Source organism: Sorex araneus, chromosome 6 (genome assembly GCF_027595985.1).
Source record: "Sorex araneus isolate mSorAra2 chromosome 6, mSorAra2.pri, whole genome shotgun sequence".
In the NCBI taxonomy this organism is placed as follows: domain Eukaryota; kingdom Metazoa; phylum Chordata; class Mammalia; order Eulipotyphla; family Soricidae; genus Sorex; species Sorex araneus.
Genome location: NC_073307.1, coordinates 93,543,673 through 93,566,772, shown reverse-complemented (window position 1 = coordinate 93,566,772; position 23,100 = coordinate 93,543,673). Strand labels below are relative to the sequence as shown.

At 61.9% G+C, this 23,100-nt stretch overlaps 1 protein-coding gene across 3 annotated transcripts in view; it reads left to right on the top strand.

Annotated features, from left to right (window-relative positions):
* The window catches only part of MYH9 (myosin heavy chain 9), a 76,253-nt gene extending 61,848 nt beyond the window's left edge, over positions 1 to 14,405 (top strand). For all 3 annotated transcript variants that reach the window (XM_055141748.1, XM_055141746.1, XM_055141747.1), the window contains 20 exons: positions 384 to 590; positions 901 to 1,038; positions 1,784 to 1,907; positions 2,112 to 2,283; positions 3,090 to 3,302; positions 3,462 to 3,606; positions 4,319 to 4,525; positions 4,627 to 4,731; positions 4,820 to 4,972; positions 6,069 to 6,317; positions 7,380 to 7,592; positions 7,697 to 7,909; positions 8,127 to 8,288; positions 9,344 to 9,472; positions 10,512 to 10,600; positions 10,833 to 10,956; positions 11,183 to 11,391; positions 11,899 to 12,007; positions 12,107 to 12,279; positions 13,243 to 14,405. In XM_055141748.1, the coding sequence (XP_054997723.1) occupies positions 384 to 590; positions 901 to 1,038; positions 1,784 to 1,907; positions 2,112 to 2,283; positions 3,090 to 3,302; positions 3,462 to 3,606; positions 4,319 to 4,525; positions 4,627 to 4,731; positions 4,820 to 4,972; positions 6,069 to 6,317; positions 7,380 to 7,592; positions 7,697 to 7,909; positions 8,127 to 8,288; positions 9,344 to 9,472; positions 10,512 to 10,600; positions 10,833 to 10,956; positions 11,183 to 11,391; positions 11,899 to 12,007; positions 12,107 to 12,279; positions 13,243 to 13,360 (3,252 nt within the window). In that variant the 3' untranslated portion in view covers positions 13,361 to 14,405. The remainder of the gene's footprint in view (positions 1 to 383; positions 591 to 900; positions 1,039 to 1,783; positions 1,908 to 2,111; positions 2,284 to 3,089; positions 3,303 to 3,461; positions 3,607 to 4,318; positions 4,526 to 4,626; positions 4,732 to 4,819; positions 4,973 to 6,068; positions 6,318 to 7,379; positions 7,593 to 7,696; positions 7,910 to 8,126; positions 8,289 to 9,343; positions 9,473 to 10,511; positions 10,601 to 10,832; positions 10,957 to 11,182; positions 11,392 to 11,898; positions 12,008 to 12,106; positions 12,280 to 13,242) is intronic.
* The last annotated feature ends 8,695 nt before the right edge of the window (positions 14,406 to 23,100 follow it).

Genomic DNA, 23,100 nt, shown 5'->3' with positions numbered 1-23,100 from the left:
GCTGCCCCCTGCAGGCCGCCAGCGGGAAGGCAGCAGGAGGGGTTTCTATTAGAATGTCAGTTCGTTCCTTTGCAGGGGGTTTGGGGGGGCGCCCATGGGGCAATTCTTGGTTAACCGGCCACCAGTTCGGGGCGAGGCCCCCAGACTGTGGTGCTCCTCTGGCCAGGGGCCCCAGGACCGCAACGGGCAGAGCTCTGGGGACGCAAACATGGCTCAGGTGTCCTACAGGCCGGTCCCCCGGCCTGTAAGGGGGAGGTGTGTGTGTGGGGGAAGCCCACCGGCCTTTCTGCAAGGCCCCCCTGGGGCGTGCGGAGGCCCAGCGGGGTCCCCGCACCTGGGCAGCCGCCCCTGACCCCGCCCCGCCATCTCCCGTGCACCTGCAGCTCATGGCCGAGAAGATGCAGCTCCAGGAGCAGCTGCAGGCGGAGACGGAGCTGTGCGCCGAGGCCGAGGAGCTGCGGGCCCGGCTCACGGCCAAGAAGCAGGAGCTGGAGGAGATCTGCCACGACCTGGAGGCCCGCGTGGAGGAGGAGGAGGAGCGCTGCCAGCACCTGCAGGCCGAGAAGAAGAAGATGCAGCAGAACATCCAGGTGGGCCGAGCGGGGCCGGGCGCTGCGGGCTGGGTGGGGACCAGGGGACACAGATGTCACAGTGTGTGTCCCAACATCGGCCGCCTCCCGGCCCTCTGGCCACTTTGAGCGGTTCTTCCCCTCAGGGTGCTCCCTCCCCTGGGAGTGCTTCCCCCCCTGGGAGTGCTCCCTGCCCTGGGAGTGCTTCCTCCCCTGGGAGTGCTCCCTGCCCTGGGAGTGCTTTCTCCCCTGGAAGTACTCCCTCCCCTGGGGGTGCTCCCTGCCCAAGGGTGCTCCCGCCAGCTTCACACGCTGTCCTGCCCGCCCGCAGGAGCTGGAGGAGCAGCTGGAGGAGGAGGAGAGCGCCCGGCAGAAGCTGCAGCTGGAGAAGGTGACGACCGAGGCCAAGCTGAAGAAGCTGGAGGAGGAGCAGATCATCATGGAGGACCAGAACTGCAAGCTGGCCAAGGTGCCCGCCCCGTCGCTGCTGCGTCCCGGGGGTGGGGGGGCGCCAGGCCCCGTTTCTCTGATCCAAGTCGGGGGGGGGGTCCACACCGGGGCAGGTTTGGGATTTTGTCCTAGGTGCCAGGTTGCGTGATCATGATGATGACTTGAAGGTTTCTTTGGTTTTTGCGTCACCCCTGGTGGCTCTCAGGGGTGACTCCTGGGCCCAGACATCACGCCTTGAGGGGCTCAGGGAACCACAAGGGGTGTTGGGGGCTGGAACCTGGGTTGGCCGTGGGCAAGGCGAGCGCCCCCCCCCTCTGCTGGACGGTCCAGCCCCTAGGCTAGCCAGGTTGCTCTTGAGCTGTCGACCCCCAGGACGGGTGCACCAAGCCCCTTTAGTGGCGTCCGTCCTCGTGGGATCCCTGCAGGCGCCCGTGCAGGGGGCAGCCGAGGCTGGGTGTGGGGTCCAAGGGAGCCCTGGGTGCCCGATGCCCACCTGGGGGTGTCGTGTGAGGAGGTTTGTGTGAGCGAGCGGGCCTGTTCCAGGGGGCTGTGTGGTCACCGGGCAGGCCGCACGGGGCAGGTCTCAGGGCGGCCCAGGAGGGCAGCGGGGTGCCAGACGCTTCTGGCCCTTCAGGGGAGCTTGTCACTGGCCCGGGCAGCCCTGGCAAGCTCCTTGCCACCCCTCAGATGTGCCCCTCCAGCTCTGTGTGTCCGGGAGGCCCCCCTGGCTTCCGGGCGCCCCTCACACGCCCTCCCGCCCCCAGGAGAAAAAGCTGCTGGAAGACAGAATCGCCGAGTTCACCACCAACCTCACCGAGGAGGAGGAGAAGTCTAAGAGCCTGGCCAAGCTCAAGAACAAGCACGAGGCCATGATCTCCGACCTGGAGGGTGAGGGGGTCACGGGTGCACCGGGGAGCCTGACTCTCTAGGGTGCAAGCACAGGCTGCCTCTGTGCTAGTGGCCAGCAGGGGGCAGTGTTCAGGGTCTGAGCCTGGATCCCCGCATGGGGAGGCTGAGGATGGGGGCTGGGAGGGGGCGCCCCCTAGAGGGAAAGGCCCCCATGGCGGCTCCAGCCTCTCCCCGTCCCGGCAGAGCGCCTCCGGAGAGAGGAGAAGCAGCGGCAGGAGCTGGAGAAGACGCGCCGGAAGCTGGAGGGCGACTCCACCGACCTCAGCGACCAGATCGCCGAGCTGCAGGCGCAGATCGCCGAGCTCAAGATGCAGCTGGCCAAGAAGGAGGAGGAGCTGCAGGCCGCACTGGCCAGGTGGGGGCCCCCCGCCCCACACGGTCACCAGCCGCCCCTGGGCCGGGAGGTGGCACGGTGGGCAGGGCGCTGGCCTTGCATGCGTTGGACCTGAGTTCGACCCCCAGAGCCACCTACGGTCCCCCGAGCCCGCCTGGAGGGATTCCTGAGCATGGAGCCGGGAGTAACTCCTGAGCACCGCCAGGGGGCCCAAACACTTAAAAAGAGCAAAAAATAGAAGTGTGTGTATGTGCAGAAAGATAGTTCAGGCATTTGCTTTGCTTTGTGCTGATGCACCTCACAAAGTGTCCTGAGCATCGCTGTGCCCCTGAAACCAAGTCTGACAAGGCTCAGGGCGGATGGACTCTTGGCTCTGTGCTCAGGTGTCACTCGGGCGGGGCCTGAGGCCCGTCTGGGCTGCCGGGGGCTGAACCGGGTTGCTTGTGTGCAGGGCAAACGCCCTACCCGCCTTATTATCGTTCCGCTCCCGCCTCCCCAATTGTAAAATATCCAAAACAAAAAATAGAATAGCAGGAGCCCGGCCTGGTGGTGCTCTGCCAGGCCTCGTACCCGGTCCCCGCACCCAGGGTCTGATCGGGATGGGGGAGACCCCTGACAGCCGCCCACTGCTCCTCCTGGGAGCCCCAGCCCACCGCGACTGGTCCTGGGCGGCGGGTAGCCGCGCTTTTCAGCGTCTCGGTCGATTTCTTTTCTGGGGGCGTTGGGAGCCATGGGCGTTCACGGGAGGGGAGAGAGGAGAGGGTCCCCCCGCCCCCCGGCCCGTGGGCCCTGCGCTCCCCGCGCTCACGGGCGCCCGGTCCCGGCAGGGTGGAGGAGGAGGCGGCCCAGAAGAACCTGGCACTCAAGAAGATCCGCGAGCTGGAGTCGCAGGTGTCCGAGCTGCAGGAGGACCTGGAGTCGGAGCGCGCGTCCCGCAACAAGGCCGAGAAGCAGAAGCGGGACCTGGGCGAGGAGCTGGAGGCGCTGAAGACGGAGCTGGAGGACACGCTGGACTCCACGGCTGCCCAGCAGGAGCTCAGGTGGGCGCCGGGGGCGGGGCTGGGGGCCGTGGGCGGGGCCAGGGGTGGGGCTGGGAGCCGTGGGCGGGGCCCGAGGCCGAGGGCGTGGCCAGGGGCGGGACCCGGGGGCGGGGTCGGCTAGGGCTGGAGCCCCCCTGCTGACGCTGTCTTTCCCCCCAGGTCCAAGCGCGAGCAGGAGGTGAACATCCTGAAGAAGACGCTGGAGGAGGAGGCCAAGACGCACGAGTCGCAGATCCAGGAGATGCGGCAGAAGCACGCGCAGGCCGTGGAGGAGCTGGCCGAGCAGCTGGAGCAGACCAAGCGGGTGCGCGGGCAGGGACGCCATGGAGGGAGGCTGGGCTCTGGGGCAGGGGTGCTGCCGACACACGTGTCCCCTCTGTGAGGCCGTGGGGTGGCCGGATCGCCCTAGAGGAGCCTGACGCCTCGAGGAAATCAACATCCTTTCTCCCGTCCCGGCCCCCCTATTTGGAGGCCTGGGATCCCTCCTCCTGGTCAGTGCCGGCCAGGGCTGCAGCTCGCTCATGAGGCATGGCTCTGCACGTGGGGATGGGCACAGCTGCGTCCCGGTGCCCCCCGCTATGTCCTCTGGTGCTTAGAAGTACCCTCGGCCCGACCCTTCATCTCCCGGCCTCCTGCTCCCAGCTCTGTGGGGGGACCCCTGGCCTCTGGCATTGCAAAGGCCCCAGTGTTAGCCAGGAACTCGCCGCTGGGGGTGGAGGCATCAGTGACGGCCCATGCCCGGCCCGTGTGAGGTCCTGGGCTTGACCCCCTGCCCTGAACAACCCACCAGAACAACACTTGCTGATGACCTTGGTCCAGGGTCTCCTGTGTCCAGACCCCCCGTGTCCAGGGCCCGTGTCCATGCCCTCCGTGTCCATGCCCCGTGTCCAGACTCCCCGTGTCCACGCCCCCCGTGTCCAGGGCCCCTGTGTCCAGGCCCCCACAGCCCTGGTGCCGTCCCTGCTGTGGGCAGCTGGCCCTGGCCCCGCCCGACGTGCGTCTGCTGCCGCCCGCAGGTGAAGGCCAACCTGGAGAAGGCCAAGCAGACGCTGGAGAGCGAGCGGGGGGAGCTGGCCAGCGAGGTGAAGGCACTGCTGCAGGGCAAGGGGGACTCGGAGCACAGGCGCAAGAAGGCCGAGGCGCAGCTGCAGGAGCTGCAGGGCAAGCTGGCCGAGGGCGAGCGCACGCGCACCGAGCTGGCCGACAAGGTCTCCAAGCTGCAGGTGAGCCGGGCCCCCAGGCCGGGGACCCCCCCACCCCTCCTCGCCCCTCCCCCAGTGCTCCCGGCCCACTCACGCGCCTGTGTGCTCCGTGCCCCCGGCAGGTGGAGCTGGACAACGTCACGGGCCTCCTCTCGCAGTCGGACAGCAAGTCCAGCAAGCTCACCAAGGACTTCTCCACGCTGGAGTCGCAGCTGCAGGACACGCAGGTGCCCGCCCGGGGGCCGCCTCCCCGCCCGCCCTCCCCAGCCGAGCCGGGGGCGCGTCCTGAGCCCGCCCCGTCTCTCCCGCCTGCAGGAGCAGCTGCAGGAGGAGAACCGGCAGAAGCTGAGCCTGAGCACCAGGCTGCGGCAGCTGGAGGACGAGAAGAACTCCTTCCGCGAGCAGCTGGAGGAGGAGGAGGAGGCCAAGCGCAACCTGGAGAAGCAAGTCGCCAGCCTGCAGATGCAGGTGGGCCCGCGCCGCCTGCACCCCAGCCTCTGCCGGGAGCCTCCCCGGGGTTCCCCTGTGGGGCTCCACGACTGTGGCACACACACGCCAGGGGCCGGTGGGGGTTGGCTGTGGGCATGGCAAAGTGCCGTGTCCTTGGGCTTTCTCACCTGCCCCTCGTCACCCATTTCTGGCTGTGAAACAACCTGGATGAGCACTGTGAGCACCCCAGGCTCCCCACAGTTAATTTTGAATTGGTCTGTGGCCTGGAAACCTTTTGCTATTGCCTTGGTGTTTCTACAATCCCCACATTCAGTCATGTGGCCCCCAGGCTGTGTGTGTGCAAGTGTGTATATATGTGTGTGTATGTGCACATGTATGTATGTATACGTGTTTGTATGCATATGCATGTGTGTGCACATGTATGCATTTTTATGTGTGTGCGTGTATGCACATATGTGTGTTCATGTGTATGTGCACATGTATGCATGTTTATCTGCATGTGTGTACATGTATGCATGTATGCATGTTTGTGTAAGCCTGCATGTGCACATGTATGCACGTATGCGTTTATCTGTATGTGCATGTGCACATGCATATATGCATGTTTATCTGTATGTGTGCATATGTATACATGTGTGCACACGTATGCATGTGTGTGTGTATTGCGTGTGTGTGCACATGTATGCGTGTATGCATGTTTATCTGCATGTGCTCATGTGTACATGTATGCATGTATACATATTTATGTGCACGTGCACATGCATGTATGCGTGTTTATCTGTGTGCACATGCATGTACGCATGTTTATCTGTATGTGTGTGCACATGTATGTGTGCACATGTATACATGTGTGCACATGTATGCTTGTGTATATGCATGTGTGCACATGTATGCATGTATGCATGTTTATGTGCATGTGTGTACACATGTATGCATGTTTATGTGTATGCACACATGTGCACGTGTATGCATGTTAGTGTTTATCTGTATGTACATGTGCACATGCATGTGTGCGTGTTTATGTGCATGTTTATGTGTATGTGCGTGTGTGTGCACATGTGTGTGTATGTGCGAGCATGCATCTGGGGCGTTCTGACTCGCTGCTTCTGTTCAGGTGTCCGACATGAAGAAGAGGATGGAGGACGGTGTCGGGTGCCTGGAGACGGCCGAGGAGGCCAAGAAGAAGCTGCAGAAGGACCTGGAGGGGCTGGGCCAGCGCTTCGAGGAGAAGGTGGCAGCCTACGACAAGCTGGAGAAGACCAAGACGCGGCTGCAGCAGGAGCTGGACGACCTGCTCGTGGACCTGGACCACCAGCGGCAGAGCGTGTGCAACCTGGAGAAGAAGCAGAAGAAGTTCGACCAGGTGTGCGCAGTGGCCCAGGGTGGGGGCTCCCCTCCCCTCCCTGCTCGGCCGGGGGGCCCAGTGCCCAGCTCTCCCCTCTCAGCTCCCCACGGGGCATCCGTCCCAGGTGGCAAGAGACAAATAGCCCTCGCCCTTGTGGGTTTCCGATATTGAACCAGTTTCATTATCTAGAATTTTTGATTATTTGTTTGGGGGCTGCACCCAGCGGTGCTCAGGGCTGACTCCTGGCTCTGTGCTCAGGTTTCCTGTGTGCTAAGGAAGTGAACCCGGCTTGACCCTATTTGTTTCTGACCCTTCTCCAGAAATTTTGTGGGTTTTTCGGTATCTCATCACAGAAGATCTGAGGCAGCGCACCGAGGAGCAGACATGGGTTGGGGGTGGTGGAGGGAAATCAGGGCTCAGCGAGTGCAGCCCCCCGCCCCTATGCATCCCGCCTCTGGCCAGCTGGGCCGTGGGAGTGAGTTGAGGTCTTGCAACAGAGACCACGACCCCCCAGATCAGAGTGTTTGCCACCTCGCCCCTTAAGGGCAGGTCCAGCCACAGAGATCATGCGGCTTGTGGGGGAGGGAAGGTGTGAGACTCGGGGGTTGCTGGGGGGGGGCCCGGCAGGGAGGCTCAGGCTGGAGAACCTCAGCCCCCTCCTGAGTCAGGGCCCCCTGCAGGATTTGCCCTGTGGAGTGGCCATTTCCCTGAGACAAATGCCACCCGGTCACCCAGGGGCAGTGTGGCCTCCCTGGTCCTGGGCAAGCTGTGCCCATGGGCTTCCCTAGGGGGCCATCATCCCCGGGTGACGGCCATCACTGTGCCAGTGCCGAGAGTGGTACCCAGTTTGGCGTGGGGGTCACCTGCCCAGGTGTAGGAGCCCCAGAACATTCTCATACCAGCCTGACTGGCTTGACTCTGCCCTTTTGGTCCCCCTCTTTGGGACTCTGCTTCCGGGGGTCCCCCCCTATCCTCCAGAGTGGGGGGGTGCTGAGGCCACAGGGGCGGGGAGCAGGCTCTGGGCTGGCCTGAGGGGTCCAGTGCCACAGCCTCACCTGGCCCGGCCCGCGGCTTCCCCAGCTCCTGGCCGAGGAGAAGACCATCTCGGCCAAGTACGCCGAGGAGCGGGACCGGGCAGAGGCCGAGGCCCGGGAGAAGGAGACCAAGGCGCTCTCGCTGGCCCGGGCCCTGGAGGAGGCTGTGGAGCAGAAGGCCGAGCTGGAGCGGCTCAACAAGCAGTACCGCACGGAGATGGAGGACCTCATGAGCTCCAAGGACGACGTGGGCAAGAGCGTGAGTGCCCCCCCGCCCCACCCCGCCCCGACCCTGAACCCCGGGCTCCTGGCGGCCTCTCGCCCCGCGCCCCCCGTCCCTGACGCAACTTCCCCGGGGCGCAGGTCCACGAGCTGGAGAAGTCCAAGCGGGCGCTGGAGCAGCAGGTGGAGGAGATGAAGACGCAGCTGGAGGAGCTGGAGGACGAGCTGCAGGCCACCGAAGACGCCAAGCTGCGGCTGGAGGTCAACCTGCAGGCCATGAAGGCCCAGTTCGAGCGCGACCTGCAGGGCCGCGACGAGCAGAGCGAGGAGAAGAAGAAGCAGCTGGTCCGCCAGGTGCGCTGGGGCCCCGAGGGCCGGGCCTGGCACGCAGGGACTCCCCCCGGTGGGGATTTCCTGGGGGGCCTCCTGGGGCTGCCCTGTGTGGGGGCTCGTGGTGCTGGGACAGGGGGCCCTGCAGATTCCCCCTCCCACAGCACTGGGGCTGGACGCCCTGGGCTCAGCCGGAGGCGCAGGTCCGTGGGCGCGCCCCTAGCTGCCGGCCACTCCCCAGGTGCGGGAGATGGAGGCCGAGCTGGAGGATGAGCGGAAGCAGCGCTCCATGGCGATGGCCGCCCGGAAGAAGCTAGAGATGGACCTGAAGGACCTGGAGGCCCACATCGACACGGCCAACAAGAACCGGGACGAAGCCATCAAGCAGCTCCGGAAGCTGCAGGTGAGACGGGGTGACTGGCACATACTGGGCGTTGCCGCCCTGCCCTCTCTGAACAGGCCCCGGGGTGCCCGTCTCCCCGTCTTAGAGGGAGACTGAGAGGCCCAGAGGTAAACTGGGAGCAAGAACACGTGCAATTAAGCCAACGACTGAGTGCCTCCAGTACAGACCAGTGAGGGCCTCAGGGTTACGGCCGGGTTCCAGAACAAACCACGGACGGGCCAGGTTCTGATGCAGGCCGGGCTTCATCCATAGACACGGGAGGTTCTGGAGCTGATGGTTCAGTGAAGCAGCTGGAACTGGGACACACATTTGGGGGAGATATTGCACCTTAAAGATACCTCTGAGGGGCTGGAGTGATAGCACAGCGTGTAGGGCGTTTGCCTTGCATGCAGTCAACCCAGGTTCAATTCCCAGCATCCCATATCGTCCCCTGAGCACACCAGGAGTAATTCCTGAGTGCAGAGCCAGGAGTAACCCCTGAGCATCGCCAGGTGTGACCCAAAAACCAAAAAAAAAAAAAAAGAGAGAGACCTCTGAGATGCCATGTCACCTGGCAAACTGGCAGCAGTAAGAAATGGTGGCAGCTTGTTTTCAAGTCCCATGGCCACTGTGCCGAGTGTTGCTGGAGACCCACTGCCCCCCTCCCGCCAGACCTGCCATCGGGGAGTTATGCGGGAGGAAATAAGCTCTTACACCAAGATCTCGTGACTTGCAGACAGGTTCCTGTCTTGTGTTCCTGTCTTGTCAGTGCAGCAGTTGGGCTTTAGAACATGCTAGGTCAGGTCACAGGACGTTGTAGTGATCAGCGCTCTGGCTCAGCCTGATGGGACACACAGCCCTGCTGAAGTCAAGAGTCTCAGGCCTAGCACTGCAAACAGTGGGAAATCGGTGCAGGCTCGGGACCCCTTTGACTCTTCCATCCATAAGGTAAAAGCCAGTGAAAGGTGTTGTCAGACTGAAAACCGGCCCCAGGATCCTGTGGGAGTGGTTGGTCCTGTACGGGGTGTGGACGGGCAGGACCTGGGATCGACCAAGCCTCTTCCTTCCCATCCCAGGCCCAGATGAAGGACTACATGCGTGAGCTGGAGGACACACGTGCCTCCCGGGAGGACATCCTGGCTCAGGCCAAGGAGAATGAGAAGAAGCTGAAGAGCATGGAGGCGGAGATGATCCAGCTGCAGGAGGTGGGTTCAGCCAGCAGAGGGTGCTGGGGAGGGATAGTCCAACTGCAGGAGATGGGTCCAGCCAGCAGAGGGCACTGGGGAGGTATGACTTGGCTGCAGGAGGTGGGTCCAGCCAGCAGAGGGCGCTGGGGAGGGATAAGCCAACTGCAGGAGATGGGTCCAGCCAGCAGAGGGCGCTGGGGAGGGATAGTTCAACTGCAGGAGGTGGGTTCAGCCAGCAGAGGGCGCTGGGGAGGGATAGTTCAACTGCAGGAGGTGGGTTCAGCCAGCAGAGGGCGCTGGGGAGGGATAATTCAACTGCAGGAGATGGGTCCAGCCAGCAGAGGGCGCTGGGGAGAGCTAAGCCAACTGTAGGAGGTGGGTCCAGCCAGCAGAGGGCGCTGGGGAGGGATGATTTGGTCGCAGGAGGTGGGTCCAGCCAGCAGAGGGCGCTGGAGCTGCCTCTTACCAGCAGGCGCCTGTGGCTGGGGCGAGCCAGGCCTGCCTCCCCTGGGAAGCAGCGGGCAGCTTCTCCCTGCTGAACAAGGTTCCCCGCAGAGTCTCATTAAGCAGCAGCTCCCTGGGGGGTCCTCCTGTGTGTCTGTGGATTAAGCTGTCACCGGGGCCGGTCCCTCCCTGCAAACGGGACTTTGTGGGAATCCCCACTTCCCGCACCCCAGGAGCACCCCCACGCCCCCAGACCCCCGTCACCCGTGTGCCCCGGCCCCTCGGCCACTGCGCATGCGGCCCGTGGGGGCTGTGTCCCTGGGCTCTGACCTCGGCAGCGTGGGCTGAGTCACATCCGCCCCCTGAGTCACTCTTGGGCTGCTGTCCTCTACTGCTGTGCCTCGGACCCCGGCCCCAGCGCCCCCCTCTGACTTCCAGCCTGCCTTGGGGCCGGGCGCCTCCGCGGCCCTAAGCAGAGGCCCGGGGACTGGGCGGAGCCCGGGGGAGGTCAGCGAGTGGGGTGTGCCTCGGCGGGGACCAGGGACGGGCGCACCTTTGGGACTCTCGGGGCTGTGCCCCCCGCCCCCGGTTCACGGGCCCGGCCTCTCCGCAGGAGCTGGCGGCCGCCGAGCGTGCCAAGCGCCAGGCCCAGCAGGAGCGGGACGAGCTGGCCGACGAGATCGCCAACAGCAGCGGCAAGGGGTGAGCGGGCGGGCGGGCGGTCAGTGGGCCGGGGGTGTCCGGGCGGGTGGCCTGGTGGTGAGCGGGGACGGGGGTGAGCGGGCGGGCGGGCGGCCTGGCGGTCAGCGGGGCCGGGGGTGTCCGGGCGGGCGGCCTGGTGGTCAGCGGAGGCCGGGGGTGCCCGGGCGGGCTGGCGGTCAGCGGGGGTGTCCGGGCGGACGGGCGCCCCTCACCGCCCCGCCCGCGCCCACAGCGCCCTGGCCCTGGAGGAGAAGCGGCGCCTGGAGGCCCGCATCGCGCAGCTGGAGGAGGAGCTGGAGGAGGAGCAGGGCAACACGGAGCTGGTCAACGACCGGCTGAAGAAGGCCAACCTGCAGGTGCGCCCGCCCACCCACCCCGCCCCATCACCCCTCCCGCCCTGCCCGCCCCATCCCTCCCATCCCACCCCGCCTGCCCCTCACCGGCCCCCGCCCCGCCCCCACCCCCCATCCAAGCTTTCCCAGGCCTTCCCGCCCTCGCCCCCTCTGGCCCTGCCCCCGCGCCTTCACCCCCACTGGCCCCTCCGCCCCCTCGGCGCCCCGGCTCACGGCCCCCCGCCCGCAGATCGACCAGATGAACACCGACCTGAACCTGGAGCGCAGCCACGCGCAGAAGAACGAGAACGCGCGGCAGCAGATGGAGCGGCAGAACAAGGAGCTCAAGCTCAAGCTGCAGGAGATGGAGGCCGCCGTCAAGTCCAAGTACAAGGCGTCCATCAGCGCCCTGGAGGCCAAGATCGCGCAGCTCGAGGAGCAGCTGGACAACGAGACCAAGTGGGTGGCCGGCCCGCTGCCCACCTTGGGGCCTCGACCTTAGCACAGGGAGGGGGACCTGGGGACAGGGCGGCCCCGCAGGCGGATGGTCCCTCGAGCCCCGGCAGGAGTGTGCCCTGACCCCTGCTAGGAATGCTCCCTGACCCCCCAGGAGTGCTCCTTGACCCCCCAAGAGTGCTCCCTGACCCCCAGGAGTGCTCCTTGACCCCAAGAGTGCTCCCTGAGCCCCGCCAGCGCCTCCCGTAACACGCACAGAAAGTCTAGGGTGCTGAGGACCCCGTGTGGGGGCTCCGTGAGGGTCCGAGGCGTGCCCCCTTGCACCGGGGTGGCGTGGGGCTGGCCACAGGTGCCCCCCGACCCCGACCCCCGCCCTCTGCCTGGCCGCGGAGACGCTCCGAGCGGAGCCCGCCTTTCCCGCGGGAGTCCCCGAGCTACCACCCCGCGGGGTGGGGGCATCCAGCGAGCCCCGCCAGGAGGGTGCCCTGAGCCCTATCCCCGTGCCCGCAGGGAGCGCCAGGCGGCCAGCAAGCAGGTGCGGCGGGCGGAGAAGAAGCTGAAGGACGTGCTGCTGCAGGTGGACGACGAGCGGAGGAACGCGGAGCAGTACAAGGACCAGGTGCGCGCCGGGCCGGGGGCGGGGCCGGGGGCGGGGTGCCGGAGGGGAGGGGGGCTCGGCCGCGGCCCTGGCGCCCCTCACCCGCCCGCGTCCCTGCAGGCCGACAAGGCGTCCACCCGCCTGAAGCAGCTGAAGCGGCAGCTGGAGGAGGCCGAGGAGGAGGCGCAGCGCGCCAACGCGTCCCGCAGGAAGCTGCAGCGGGAGCTGGAGGACGCCACGGAGACGGCCGATGCCATGAACCGCGAGGTCAGCTCCCTGAAGAGCAAGCTCAGGTGAGCGGGGGTCCCCAGGAGAGCAGGCTCCCCACTGAGAAAGTCAGAACCTGCGTGTTCCCGGAGGATCTGGGAGGAGGTGGCGGTGGTGACACCCCCCCACCCCCTCACCTACTCCCTAGAGGGCAAGGGGTGATGCACAGGATGGAGCTGGTCAGCGGGTGACCCTGGGCCCGTTCTGTGCCTTGGCCACTGCCTGAGTCAGGGAGAAGAGGAGAAGGGGGCCCTCTGGGCTCCTGCCGCCTCCTAATGAGAAAGGGGGGCCGTCTCCTCTCTTCCTCCCTTCTCCCCTCTCTCCTTTCTCCTCTCACTCCCCTCTTTGTTTCCTCTCCTCTCTCTCCCCTTTCTGTCTCTCTCCTCTTTCTCTCCCCCCGTTTCTGTGTTTTGGGGCCACACCCCGTGGTGCTCAGGGCTCATGCCTGGCTCTGCGCTCAGGGATCACCCCTGGTGGCTCGGGGTGACCGGGACCAAACCCAGATCAGCAGAGCGCGCGCCCTCCCGGCCGTGCTCTCCCCCGCCGCCTCTTGCCTTTTTCTGGCCGTTGCTGGCTCGGGGCCCTGCGCCCCTGGCAGTGTCCCGGGGGCGCACTCAGAAGCCGCCAGTATTTGCTCCCTGGGGTTCGGGCACCAGCAGATGCCCCGGACACACCGGGTGCCTGGACGCCCCGACAGGGTCCCCTGCTCCGGGAGGGTCTTTCCTTCCAGGGTCCTCCTTTGGCTCCCGGGGCTCCCCCTTTCTGCTCTCTGCGCAGGCGCGCGCTGGCCGTGGGGCCACATGCCCAGCGCATGTGGGGACGTGGCGGTCACTCTGGTTTCCTGTGTGGGGCTGCGGGGACCCAGAGGGTGCCCTTGGCCCTTCAGCCGCCCCGAGTTTCGGGGTTGGGGGGTTGGGACTGGAGCCCTGCTTTTGGCGGGGGTTGGGGGTCCCGGGCGCCCCGCTGACCCCCGTGCCCCTGTTCCGCAGGCGCGGGGACCTGCCGTTCGTCGTGCCGCGCCGCATGGCCCGGAAGGGGACGGGCGAGTGCTCGGACGAGGAGGTGGACGGCAAGGCCGACGGGGCCGAGGCCAAGGCCGCCGAGTAGGCGCCGCCCAGGACCGACGGAGCCCGGGGACCCGGCGCCCCTCCCCGCCCTGGGATCAGCTCTGCCCGCGCCCCCGCCGCCTCCTCCAGGCCCTCCGGCTCCCCGTGCTGCAGCTCCCCCTCCGGCCCCCACCCGCCCCCCCAAATCTGATACCAAAGAGTCAGGGTCCCGGGCCCCCGCCCGGGAGGAGAGCGGCCAGTGGGCGGGTCGCCCTGCGACGAGGCGGCCCCCCGGCCGGGCCAGAGTTTTCTACGAATCTATTTTTCTTCGCCTGAGGAGTTTTGATAGCTGGGCGCCCCGGGAGAGTCACGTCCCCCCCCCCCCCGTCACCATTGCCCCCCCCCAGCACCCTCTTTGCTCTTGGCAATCACACACGGTGACCTCACACCCCGACCCCCCACCCGCGGCACGAGCAGACCCGGGGGCCCCTCTGTGCGGGGCGCAGAGGGCGGGGGGCAGGCGGGGGAGGGCGGGCGTGTGACCCCCCCTCCGGGCAGCGCCCCGGCCCCGCCCGCTGCAGGTCTCAGTGCAATGACGCCCCCGCTCCCCCTCCCCTGCCCAGGCGCCCGCCCGCCCGCCGGCCCGCTGCTTCCCGCACTCTTGGGGACCAAACTATTGAATGGTTCAGGAACTTGTCCCGGGTCCGAGTCCAGCTGGGTCGCCAAGGGCCAGGGGAGACCCCACTGGGGAGACTCGGGGACGCCCCCGTCACTCCGCAGCCCCTACGTGGCCGGCGGCACCGGGGTCCGGGAAGGGGTCCGAGAGGCGGAGTCTTCTCGCCTAATAAAGGATGGAGCTCCGAGTCTGTCACTGCCTGTCCGTGGGCCCCGCGCGGGCGTGTCCGTGTTCATATGCTGCATTCAGACCCGCGCGGGGCCCGGGGTCGGCCCGGAGGCCGCCGCCGCGGGGCGGACAGGCTCGCTCCCCGCCCCCCTTCGACAGAATCCAAGTGCCTTAGCCTGTGTTGCGGCTGTCACCGCTCCGGCCAGCCGCTCTCCGGAGCTGCCCACCGAGCGCCACAATAAAGATGACCTTGTGTCGCGAACCTGTCTCCTGCGTCTGTGTGTGTGCGTGTGGTTGCATGTGTGCTCCGTGTCTGTGCCAAGGGCTGGGGTGTGTGTGCGCGCGTGGGTGCATGTGTGTACATGTGTGTGCTCATGCTTGCGTGGGCTGTGCACTAGTGCTGTAGCCGTCAGTGCCAGAGGCTGGCATGTGTGTCTCTGCATGTGTGTACATGCATGTGTGTGCGTGGGCGCCCTCGTGGCTGTGTGCTGATGCTGTAGCCATCTGTGCCAGAGGCTGGTGTGTGTGTATGCAGGTGTGTGTTACATGTGTGTGAAGGTGTGCCCTTGTGCAGCTTGCACTGACGCTGCTGCCATCTGCCAGAGTCTGGCGTTTGTGTGTGTGTGCATGTATGTACATGCGTGTGTGTGCATGGGAGCCCTCTCTCAGGCTGTGCACTGATGCTGTGGCCGTCTGTGCCAGAGGCTGGTGCATGTGTGTACGTGTGTTTTACATGCATGTGTGCCCTTGCACAGCTGTGCACTGATGCAGCTGCCTGTGCCAGGGGCTGGCATGTGCATGTGTGTACATGCATGTGTGTGCACGGGTGGCCTCTTGAAGGCTGTGTGCTGATGCCGTATCCCAGACTACTTTGTGCTTCTGGAATCTTCTGCGCAGGGCCGGGGCCCAGGCTGGCAGGTGGGGTGGCAGGAGACCACCCTCCTGAGAGCAGGGCGGGCGGGCCAGGAGCTGCTCTTGCATTGTGTGCCTATATGTAAGTCTGGGGGCCCCTCCTGGCAGTGCTCAGGGCTGACTTCTGGCTCTGAGCCCCTGGATCATGCTGGGCAGGACTTGGGGGACCATACGGGGTGCCGGAGACGGAACTCGGGTCGGCCACACGCAAGACGGCGCTTCACCGTCTGGATATTTGAAGTTCTTCCTGTTTGTTGTTGGCATTGCGCAATTGCTCAGGGTGGGTCATGCACTGCGGCTGGGGGTCCCGTGTGCTGGTCCCGTGGCTCTGTTGGGGCAGTTGGTGTGGCCTCGGGAGTCACCCAGCGCAGAGCTGTGGGCATCACTCCTGGCTCAGGAGCTGCCGGCCGGCACCTTCCTGCCCAGCTGCCTCTGGGCCCAGCCGTTCCTGGGAACCCGGGGTCCCTCACCGGCGACCCCCTGCGGCCACCCGCACCCTTGAGTGGAGGCCCGAGGGCCAGGCCCTGCTTTCTAGGGGCCCCTCCAGGAAGTCCTGCCCAGGGAGGTCCCCTGGGGCCTTCAGCAGGAAGGAGGGAGCTGGGCACTGCCCGGTGGGACCACCAGCCGCGGGACCCCAGCCTTGGGACCACCACGCATGGGACCCCAGCCTTGGGACCACCACGCATGGGACCCCAGCCTTGGGACCTCCACGCATGGGACCCCAGCCTTGGGACCACCAGCCAGGCTGCAGGCGGGACTCCACCACCTGCAGCGGGAGTGTGTGGCTAACAGTTTTTCCTGAAGGTTCCGGGGCCTTAAATTAAATCCCTTCGTGCAACCTCAGACCTGCCCAGAGTTCACCCGCCGCCCCCTGGCCTGGGGGGCTTTGCCCCCGAGGGGCTGCCCTGCCGCCTTTCCCTCTCAGTCCAGCTTCTCTCCATGGCAGGCGGGGTTGGGTCTAGTTTCTGGCAGCCCAAGGCCCCTGGTCTGGGACTTAGGTCAGGAGGTGCTGGGGAGAGAGACGAGTGATGGGGGCTTTCAGCGGCGGCTCCCCGAGAGCTGGCACGAGAGCTGGCACGGGGCCGAGGGCGGGGAGCGGAGGGCTCCCACTGCAGGAGGGCGTCTTCCTCAGAAGCCCGGGAAAGAGATGCTGACAGGGCAGCCCCAGGCCTGCTCTTGGGGCCCGAGAGGGGCACGGGTGCGAATCACAAAGGGCTCCTTGTAATTTGTGTTTGGGAGGGTGACAAGATCAGCCCGTGACCACGTGGCCTCCGGGGGGGTTCCTGGACCCAGGCCTGCGGCCCTAGGACCCAGCTTCCTCTCCTTGGCCGGGTCCTGCCAGAGACCCCACGCTGAGGGGGTCTGCGGGTCGGGACACCGCCCGGAGAATCAAGACCCCACAGCGGTGTTGCTGCACAGCCAGCAGCTCCCTGCAGGGGCTCCGAGGCGTGTCCCTCGTGGTTTCCTGTCTGGGTCCCCGGTGCCACCCTCCCCCCAGACCCTCCACAACACCCGGAGGTGAGGCTAGCACAGCACGCGTGTATGGTGGTTGCAGCGGACCCCAGAGAGGTGGCAGAGAAGCCCCACCCGAGGTGTGGTGTGTGCTGAGCGCCGAGCCCCCCAACCTTCCCGAGACGGGCAGGGGCCCCCGAACCGGACCCAGGCTCTCCTGTGCGGGGTAACAGTGGCTCCTGCTGCTGCGTGAGGCTCAGTGAAGTGTGTGTGTGTGAGAGTGTGTGTGTATGTATGTGAGTGTGTATGTGTGTGTGTGTATGTGTGTGAGTGTGTGAGAGTGTGTGTATATGTGTGAGAGTGTGTGTATGTGTGTGTATGTGTGTGTGAGTGTGAGTGTTTGAGTGTGTGTGTATATGTGTGAGTGTGTATGTGTGTATGTGTGTGAGAGTGTGTATGTGTGTGAGTGTGTATGTGTGTGAGTGTGTGAGAGTGTGTGTATGTGTGTGAGTGTGTGAGAGTGTGTGTATGTGTGTGAGTGTGTGTATGTATGTGTATGTGTGTGAGAATGTGTGTGTATGTGTGTGAGAGTGTGTGTATGTGTGTGTATGTGTGTGTATGTATGTGTGTGTGAGTGAGTGTTTGTGTGTATGTGTGTGAGTGTGTATGTGTGTGAGAGTGTGTGTATGTGTGTGTATGTGTGTGTATGTATGTGTGTGTGAGTGTTTGTGTGTATGTGTGTGAGTGTGTATGTGTGTATGTGTGTGAGAGTGTGTGTATGTGTGTGTGAGTGTGTATGTGTGAGTGTGTGAGTGTGTGTATGTGTGTGAGTGTGTGTATGTATGTGTGTATGTGTGTGAGAATGTGTGTGTATGTGTGTGTATGTGTGTGAGAGTGTGTGTATGTGTGTATGTGTGTATATGTATGGGTGTGTGTGAGTGTGTGAGTGTTTGTGTGTATGTTTGTGTGAGTGTGTGTATGTGTGTGAGTGTGTATGTGTGAGTGTGTGTATGTGTGCAAAAGTGTGTGTATGTGTGTGTGAGTGTGTATGTGTGTATGTGTGTGAGAATGTATGTGTGTGAGTGTGTGTGAGTGTATGTGTGAGTGTGTGTGTGAGTGTGTGTATGTGTGTGTGAGGGTGTGAGTGTGTGTGTGTTCCTGAAACTCCCCCCAGTCCTCTCCCAGCCTGGTTAGCGGCCCCGTGCCTGCACCAGCCGCACCTGCCCAGCTCAGGCGGCCTCCGGGACAGGATCTCCCATTCCACACTGCACGGCTCGCCTCTGTATAGAGCCACAGATCCACTATACCCCCCCACCAACACACAGATACACAGACACACACAAATAACACATACACAGAGACATACACGCACAAACACAAGCACACAGACTCATGGACAGCCAGGAGCCCCCTAGCGGGACCTCTGAGGCGTGTCCCTCGTGGTTTCCTGTCTGGGTCCCTGACGCCACCCTCCCCCTGGCCCCCTCCAAGTGCCCCACAGGCAGATGCTAGGTAATTCATTTTCCATGACTTGTGCTGAATAGTGTAGGATGTCTGTAAGGGTCTATCTCACAGATTCAACAAAACAGCAAAAAAGAAAAAAAAACAGTATGAGATAAAAGTGGCCTAGCACTCCTGGGATTCTAAAAATTTAAATAACTGGGGCCCGAAGCCATCCCTGCTGTGAGCTGCTCAGTTGAGATTCATTTGTGAGTCTCTGGATCATGGCCATTAATTTGCTTAAATGGCACCCGGAGGCAGTTCATGGGCGTGACAGCCGGGACCCTGGAGGGGTGGGGAGATGGGGAGGGAGGCCCAGTCCGGACCCCTTGAGGCCTGGTGTTTTCAGTCACTGGTCCCGCATACCTGAGGCTTTCAGTGCATTAATTCTCTTGTGTGGGGAGCCCAGGACAAGCCTGTGAAGATCGGCCATGAGGGGGGCACTAATATCTAACTTTGACGATGAACATGTCTTTTTTATTTTAATGTTGTTTGTTTGTTTTGGGCCACACCTGGTGATGCTCAGGGTTTACCACTGGTCCTGCACTCAGGGATTGCTCTTAGCAGTGCTCAGGGGACCATATGGGATGCTGGGGATGAAGGCGGGTGGCCACATTCAAGGCAAGCCCCTGTACCATCTCTCCAGCTCCATGTGGCAGCCCTGTAGAATTTTAGTTCCTGTGCACCCCAGGGCGCTGTGTTCAGGCTGCCAGGTCCCCCCTTTTCCCTCCTACTGTGCTGTCTCCCTTGGGTGCTCGAGTCCTCAGTTCTTTCTGGGTCTTTTCCGCTTCCTACTAGCCTTTCTAGGCCTCCCGGGACAGAGATGGTCCTTCATGTCATGAGAGCCTTGCTGGTCAACCCAGGTTGATCTCCCGCATCCCAGATGGTCTCCTAAGCGCCACCAGGAGTAATTACTGAGCACAGAACCAGGAGTCACCCCTGAGCATCGCCAGGTGTTGGCTCCAAAGCAAAACAGAGTGACATGATCACATCAGTCCTCTGAGTCCTTGCTCCTTGGGGCAGAGCTGCCACCGGGAGGGGGAGCTGCCAGGGAAAGTGGGAGTTAGAACCGGAAATGGGAGTTAGTAGAACCGGAAGTGGGAGTTTGTTAGAACCAGAAGTGGGAGTTAGAACCGGAAGTGGGAGTTGCCTAAGCCCAGGATGCACTGGGATATGTTAGGCAGCCTGTGCCTCCTTCTCCTGGGGCTTCCCGACACACAGACAAACCTCAGCCGTGTCTTCCTGTTTGGGCATGATCACCTGCTCTCTCTCAGGAAAGCCTCTGGATTGAGTGTCCTGGCCCTCGGGAGGGGTGTTTCCCTCCAGTTGTCCTCTTGCGCCCACTGTTCTGCATGAATCATGCTGCCCATTCCTTGCCATCATCTAGGTCCTATTTTAAGGGGAGTGAAGTTGCCTTGACCAAGTCTCCATGCTAACATGACTCAGGAGCACCGGGAAGGACCAGGTACCCAGCCACCGGGCTGCTGTGACCTCCCATATCGTGCTGTGGTTTTGAATCTGACCTTTGTCACATGACTGAGTGACCCAGACAAGAATCTCCTAGATGTCTCCCTGCCAGGATTGGGGTGTTGTGTGGTTATTTGTGTGTGTGTGTGTGTGTGTGTGTGTGTGTGTGTGTGTGTGTGGTGAGACCGAGAAAGAACTTCATATGCACCATGACAAGCTGCACTTCAACAAAACAAGCAGTTGGTCTAAGTTCCTGTCCCCTCCGGCCCCCGGCCCTCGAATTTTCTGAGACTGTCCTGGACTAAACCTGGACATCCCTTAGATGTTTCTAGCCAGGCCTATGGTAAGTAGGATATCTCAGCAGGTGGGCAAAAACAATTAGCTCGCAGACTTATGACTTCTTTGTCAAAATTCTTGGGAAAAGGGTCAACGTTGCTTATGCAACAATACGCTGTGAAGGACAGGACAGGTGAGGATGTGAAGGACGGTTCTGGACAGTTGAAAGAGTTCAGGGTGCAGATGTACAAGAGACTGGGTACAAAGATTGCCCCGGACGCTGGTGCCCCGCGTAACCTGGAAAAGGGGGCAGGTGGCAAGGGAAGTGGGTTGTAAGGTGGTAGAGATCACTAGGTGTGTCTGCAAGATGTGCGAACTTTCTCACCAATTGTAACCGAACACTGCCTGCAGGGTGTGCCCACTTATCAAATGTAACCGCATCTACAATTTTATTTATTTTTTTTGCTTTTTGGGTCACACCCAGCGATGCACAGGGGTCATTCCTGGCTCATACACTCAGGAATTACTCCTGGTGGTGCTGGGAAACCATATGGGATGCTGGGAATCAAACCCGGGTCGGCCGCGTGCAAGGCAAACACCCTCCCCGCTGTGCTATCACTCCAGCCCCATACGCATCTTCAAATATTAACCCTTAAGTTTGTAAGCTAGGAAATATAGTACTTTTAGGTAAGTGAGATAGGATTGGTTAAGAGAGTATGCATTCCTTCTAGATAAGTGAAATAGGATTGGTTAAGGGAGTATGTATTGTATGTATTGTCACAATTTTATTGGCTATGATAATTATGTGCGCTTCGCTGTAATGGCTTATGAGAGCCTAGATTAGTAATGCCCTTACCCTGAGTCGGGGGTCTTGCCTTGACCCACTGGACCTGCGCGTCTGAGTGGACGGCTTGACCCTGGCTAGCCAGCCTAATAAACCTCCTGCTGCTAATTGCATTCTCTGTGTGATCCTTGTTGCTGGGTGGAGATCCCAAACCACACCCTAACAATGCCATATAATGTTCTCTGGAACTTGGGTTGTGGTCTTTGTCAAGACTCCGTTGCATTGGATGAGACTCGGACCCTAGCTCGAGCTAGCAATAAAGAGCACCTTGCGTTTGCATCCTCGAGTCTGGTCTGTTCAACGTGCGAGCAAAACACCCTTCCTGGGACATAACAGTGTGTGTGTGTGTGTGTGTGTGTGTGTGTGTGTGTGTATGTCTTCTGTCTGTCTGACTGTCTTGTATTGAACTAGGCTCTTGTATTGAACTGATGACTTGGTTGTGTAAGAATCACTGGTGTGGGGACCCAAGCCATAGGGGTAGGGCATTTGCCTTTCCTTCAGTAGACCTGGGTTCGATCCCTGGCATTCCATAGGGTCTCCTGAACACCACCGGGAGTAATTCCTGCAGTAGACCTGGGATTGATTCCTGGCATTCCATAGGGTCTCCCAAACATTGCCAGGAGTAATTCCTGAGTGCAGAACCAGTACTAACTCCTGAGCATCACTGGGTGTGACCCGAAAAGCCAAAAAAAAATTAAAATAAATAAAAGAATGACTGGTGCGGCTTCCTGGACTCTGCAGTACACTCCCAAAGAAATGTACGTGTCTCAGCACGCGTATCCAGGGCTGAATAGGGTCTATGGGGCAGTGGTGGGTTTGCAGGATTTTCTCTCTAGGACACTAGCATTGGTTTGGGTTGCCTGGGAACAGTCAGGTAAGGCTGGTGTTTAGCCTGGGTTAAGCAAATGTCACCCCAACTTCCTGTTTTTGACCTCAGTGTGGGGTGGGCTGAGTACACAACAGGAAGTTGCTCACGAAGATTCTGTTTCTTTGTTTTTTTCTTTCTTATTGTTTTTGGCTTTTGGGGTCACACCCAGTGATACTCAGGGGTTAGTCCTGGCTCTGCACTCAGGAATCACTCCTGGCGGTGCACGGGGGACCCTATGGGATGCTGGGGCCCAAACCAGGGTTGGCTGTGTGCAAGGCAAACTCCCTACTGCTGTCCTATCGCTCTGGCGGCCCCAAGAAGGTTCTGTTTCAAGAGGGACCCAGAGTGGGCTTTTCCAGGAGCCTGCAGAGGTCACTGAGCTGGGTCTGCAGCTGGGCTGGGCCCTGGAATAATGTGCCTGCTCGTTTCCCGCATCTATTCCCGTCGTCAGCAGAGGCTAGAAGGCTTTTGCTTTTTTTTTTTTCTTGGCTTTTTGCGGCCCCACCCGGCCATGCTCAGGGTGACTCCTGGCTCTGCACTCAGGAATCACTCCTGGCAGTGCTCAGAGGTTTATATGGGATGCCTGGGATTGAAGCTGGGTTGGCCGCATACCAAGCAAATGCCCTACCTGCTGTACCTCCTGCTCCTCAGAGGCTCGTGCTTAAAGTCCCCTTCATGTACCCCTACCCTGGGCAAGATCCATGTGTCTTAGAAATCCCTCCCAGAGAAGACGGGAAAGAGAGTGGGGGGAGGGGGAGAAGGGAGATGAGAGGAACAGGGGCAGGGGTCAAGGGGGTTCAGGGACATTCCCTTCAGTGGTGTTAAGGAATGATCACGCCAAATAGTCAAACCCCAGCGGCCACGGCACTGAGACCATGAGACCCAAACTTGCCAACCAAAATCATGAAGGTGCCTGTCGGCATGGGAGCCTGGGGGTGGGGGTGGGGGATGCACGGAACCTGGGAACGTTGGTGGAGGGAAGTTGACATGCTTGATGGGTTTGTGCTGGAGCATTGTACGGTTAAAACTCAGCTCTGAAGAACTTTTTAAGTCCTGCTGTTTTAATAAAATAATTTTTTTAAAAAGAGAAACGAGGAGATAGGGCTGGAGCGATAGCACAGCGGGTACGGTGTTTGTTTTGCATGGGGCTGACCCGTATTTGATTCCCAGCATCCCATAGGGTTCCCTGACCATCGCCAGGGGTAATTCCTGAGTGCAGAGCCAGGAGTGATCCCTGTGCATCGCTGGGTGTGACCCAAAAAGAAAAAAAAATAAAATAAAAGAGAGGGGCTGGAGTGATAGTACAGCGGGGAGGGCGTTTGCCTTGCACGCAGCCCATCCGGGTTCGATTCCCAGCAGCCCATAGGGTCCCCTGAGCACCGCCAGGAGTAATTCCTGAGTGCATGAGCCAGGAATAACCCTTGTGCATCGCTGGGTGTGACCCCCCCCAAAAAAAAAACGAACATTCTAGAAGCGTCGGGGGCTCCACCTGCAGACACAGAGACTGCAGGGAGGCAGGAAGCCTCTGGAATGTGCAGGGACATCGGCAAGTGCAGAGACGAAGTTGGTGAGGCCAGACTGAGGGTGGTAGGGGGAGGGTAGCCAGAGAACAAGGCCTTGGGGTGGGCGATGATTTTG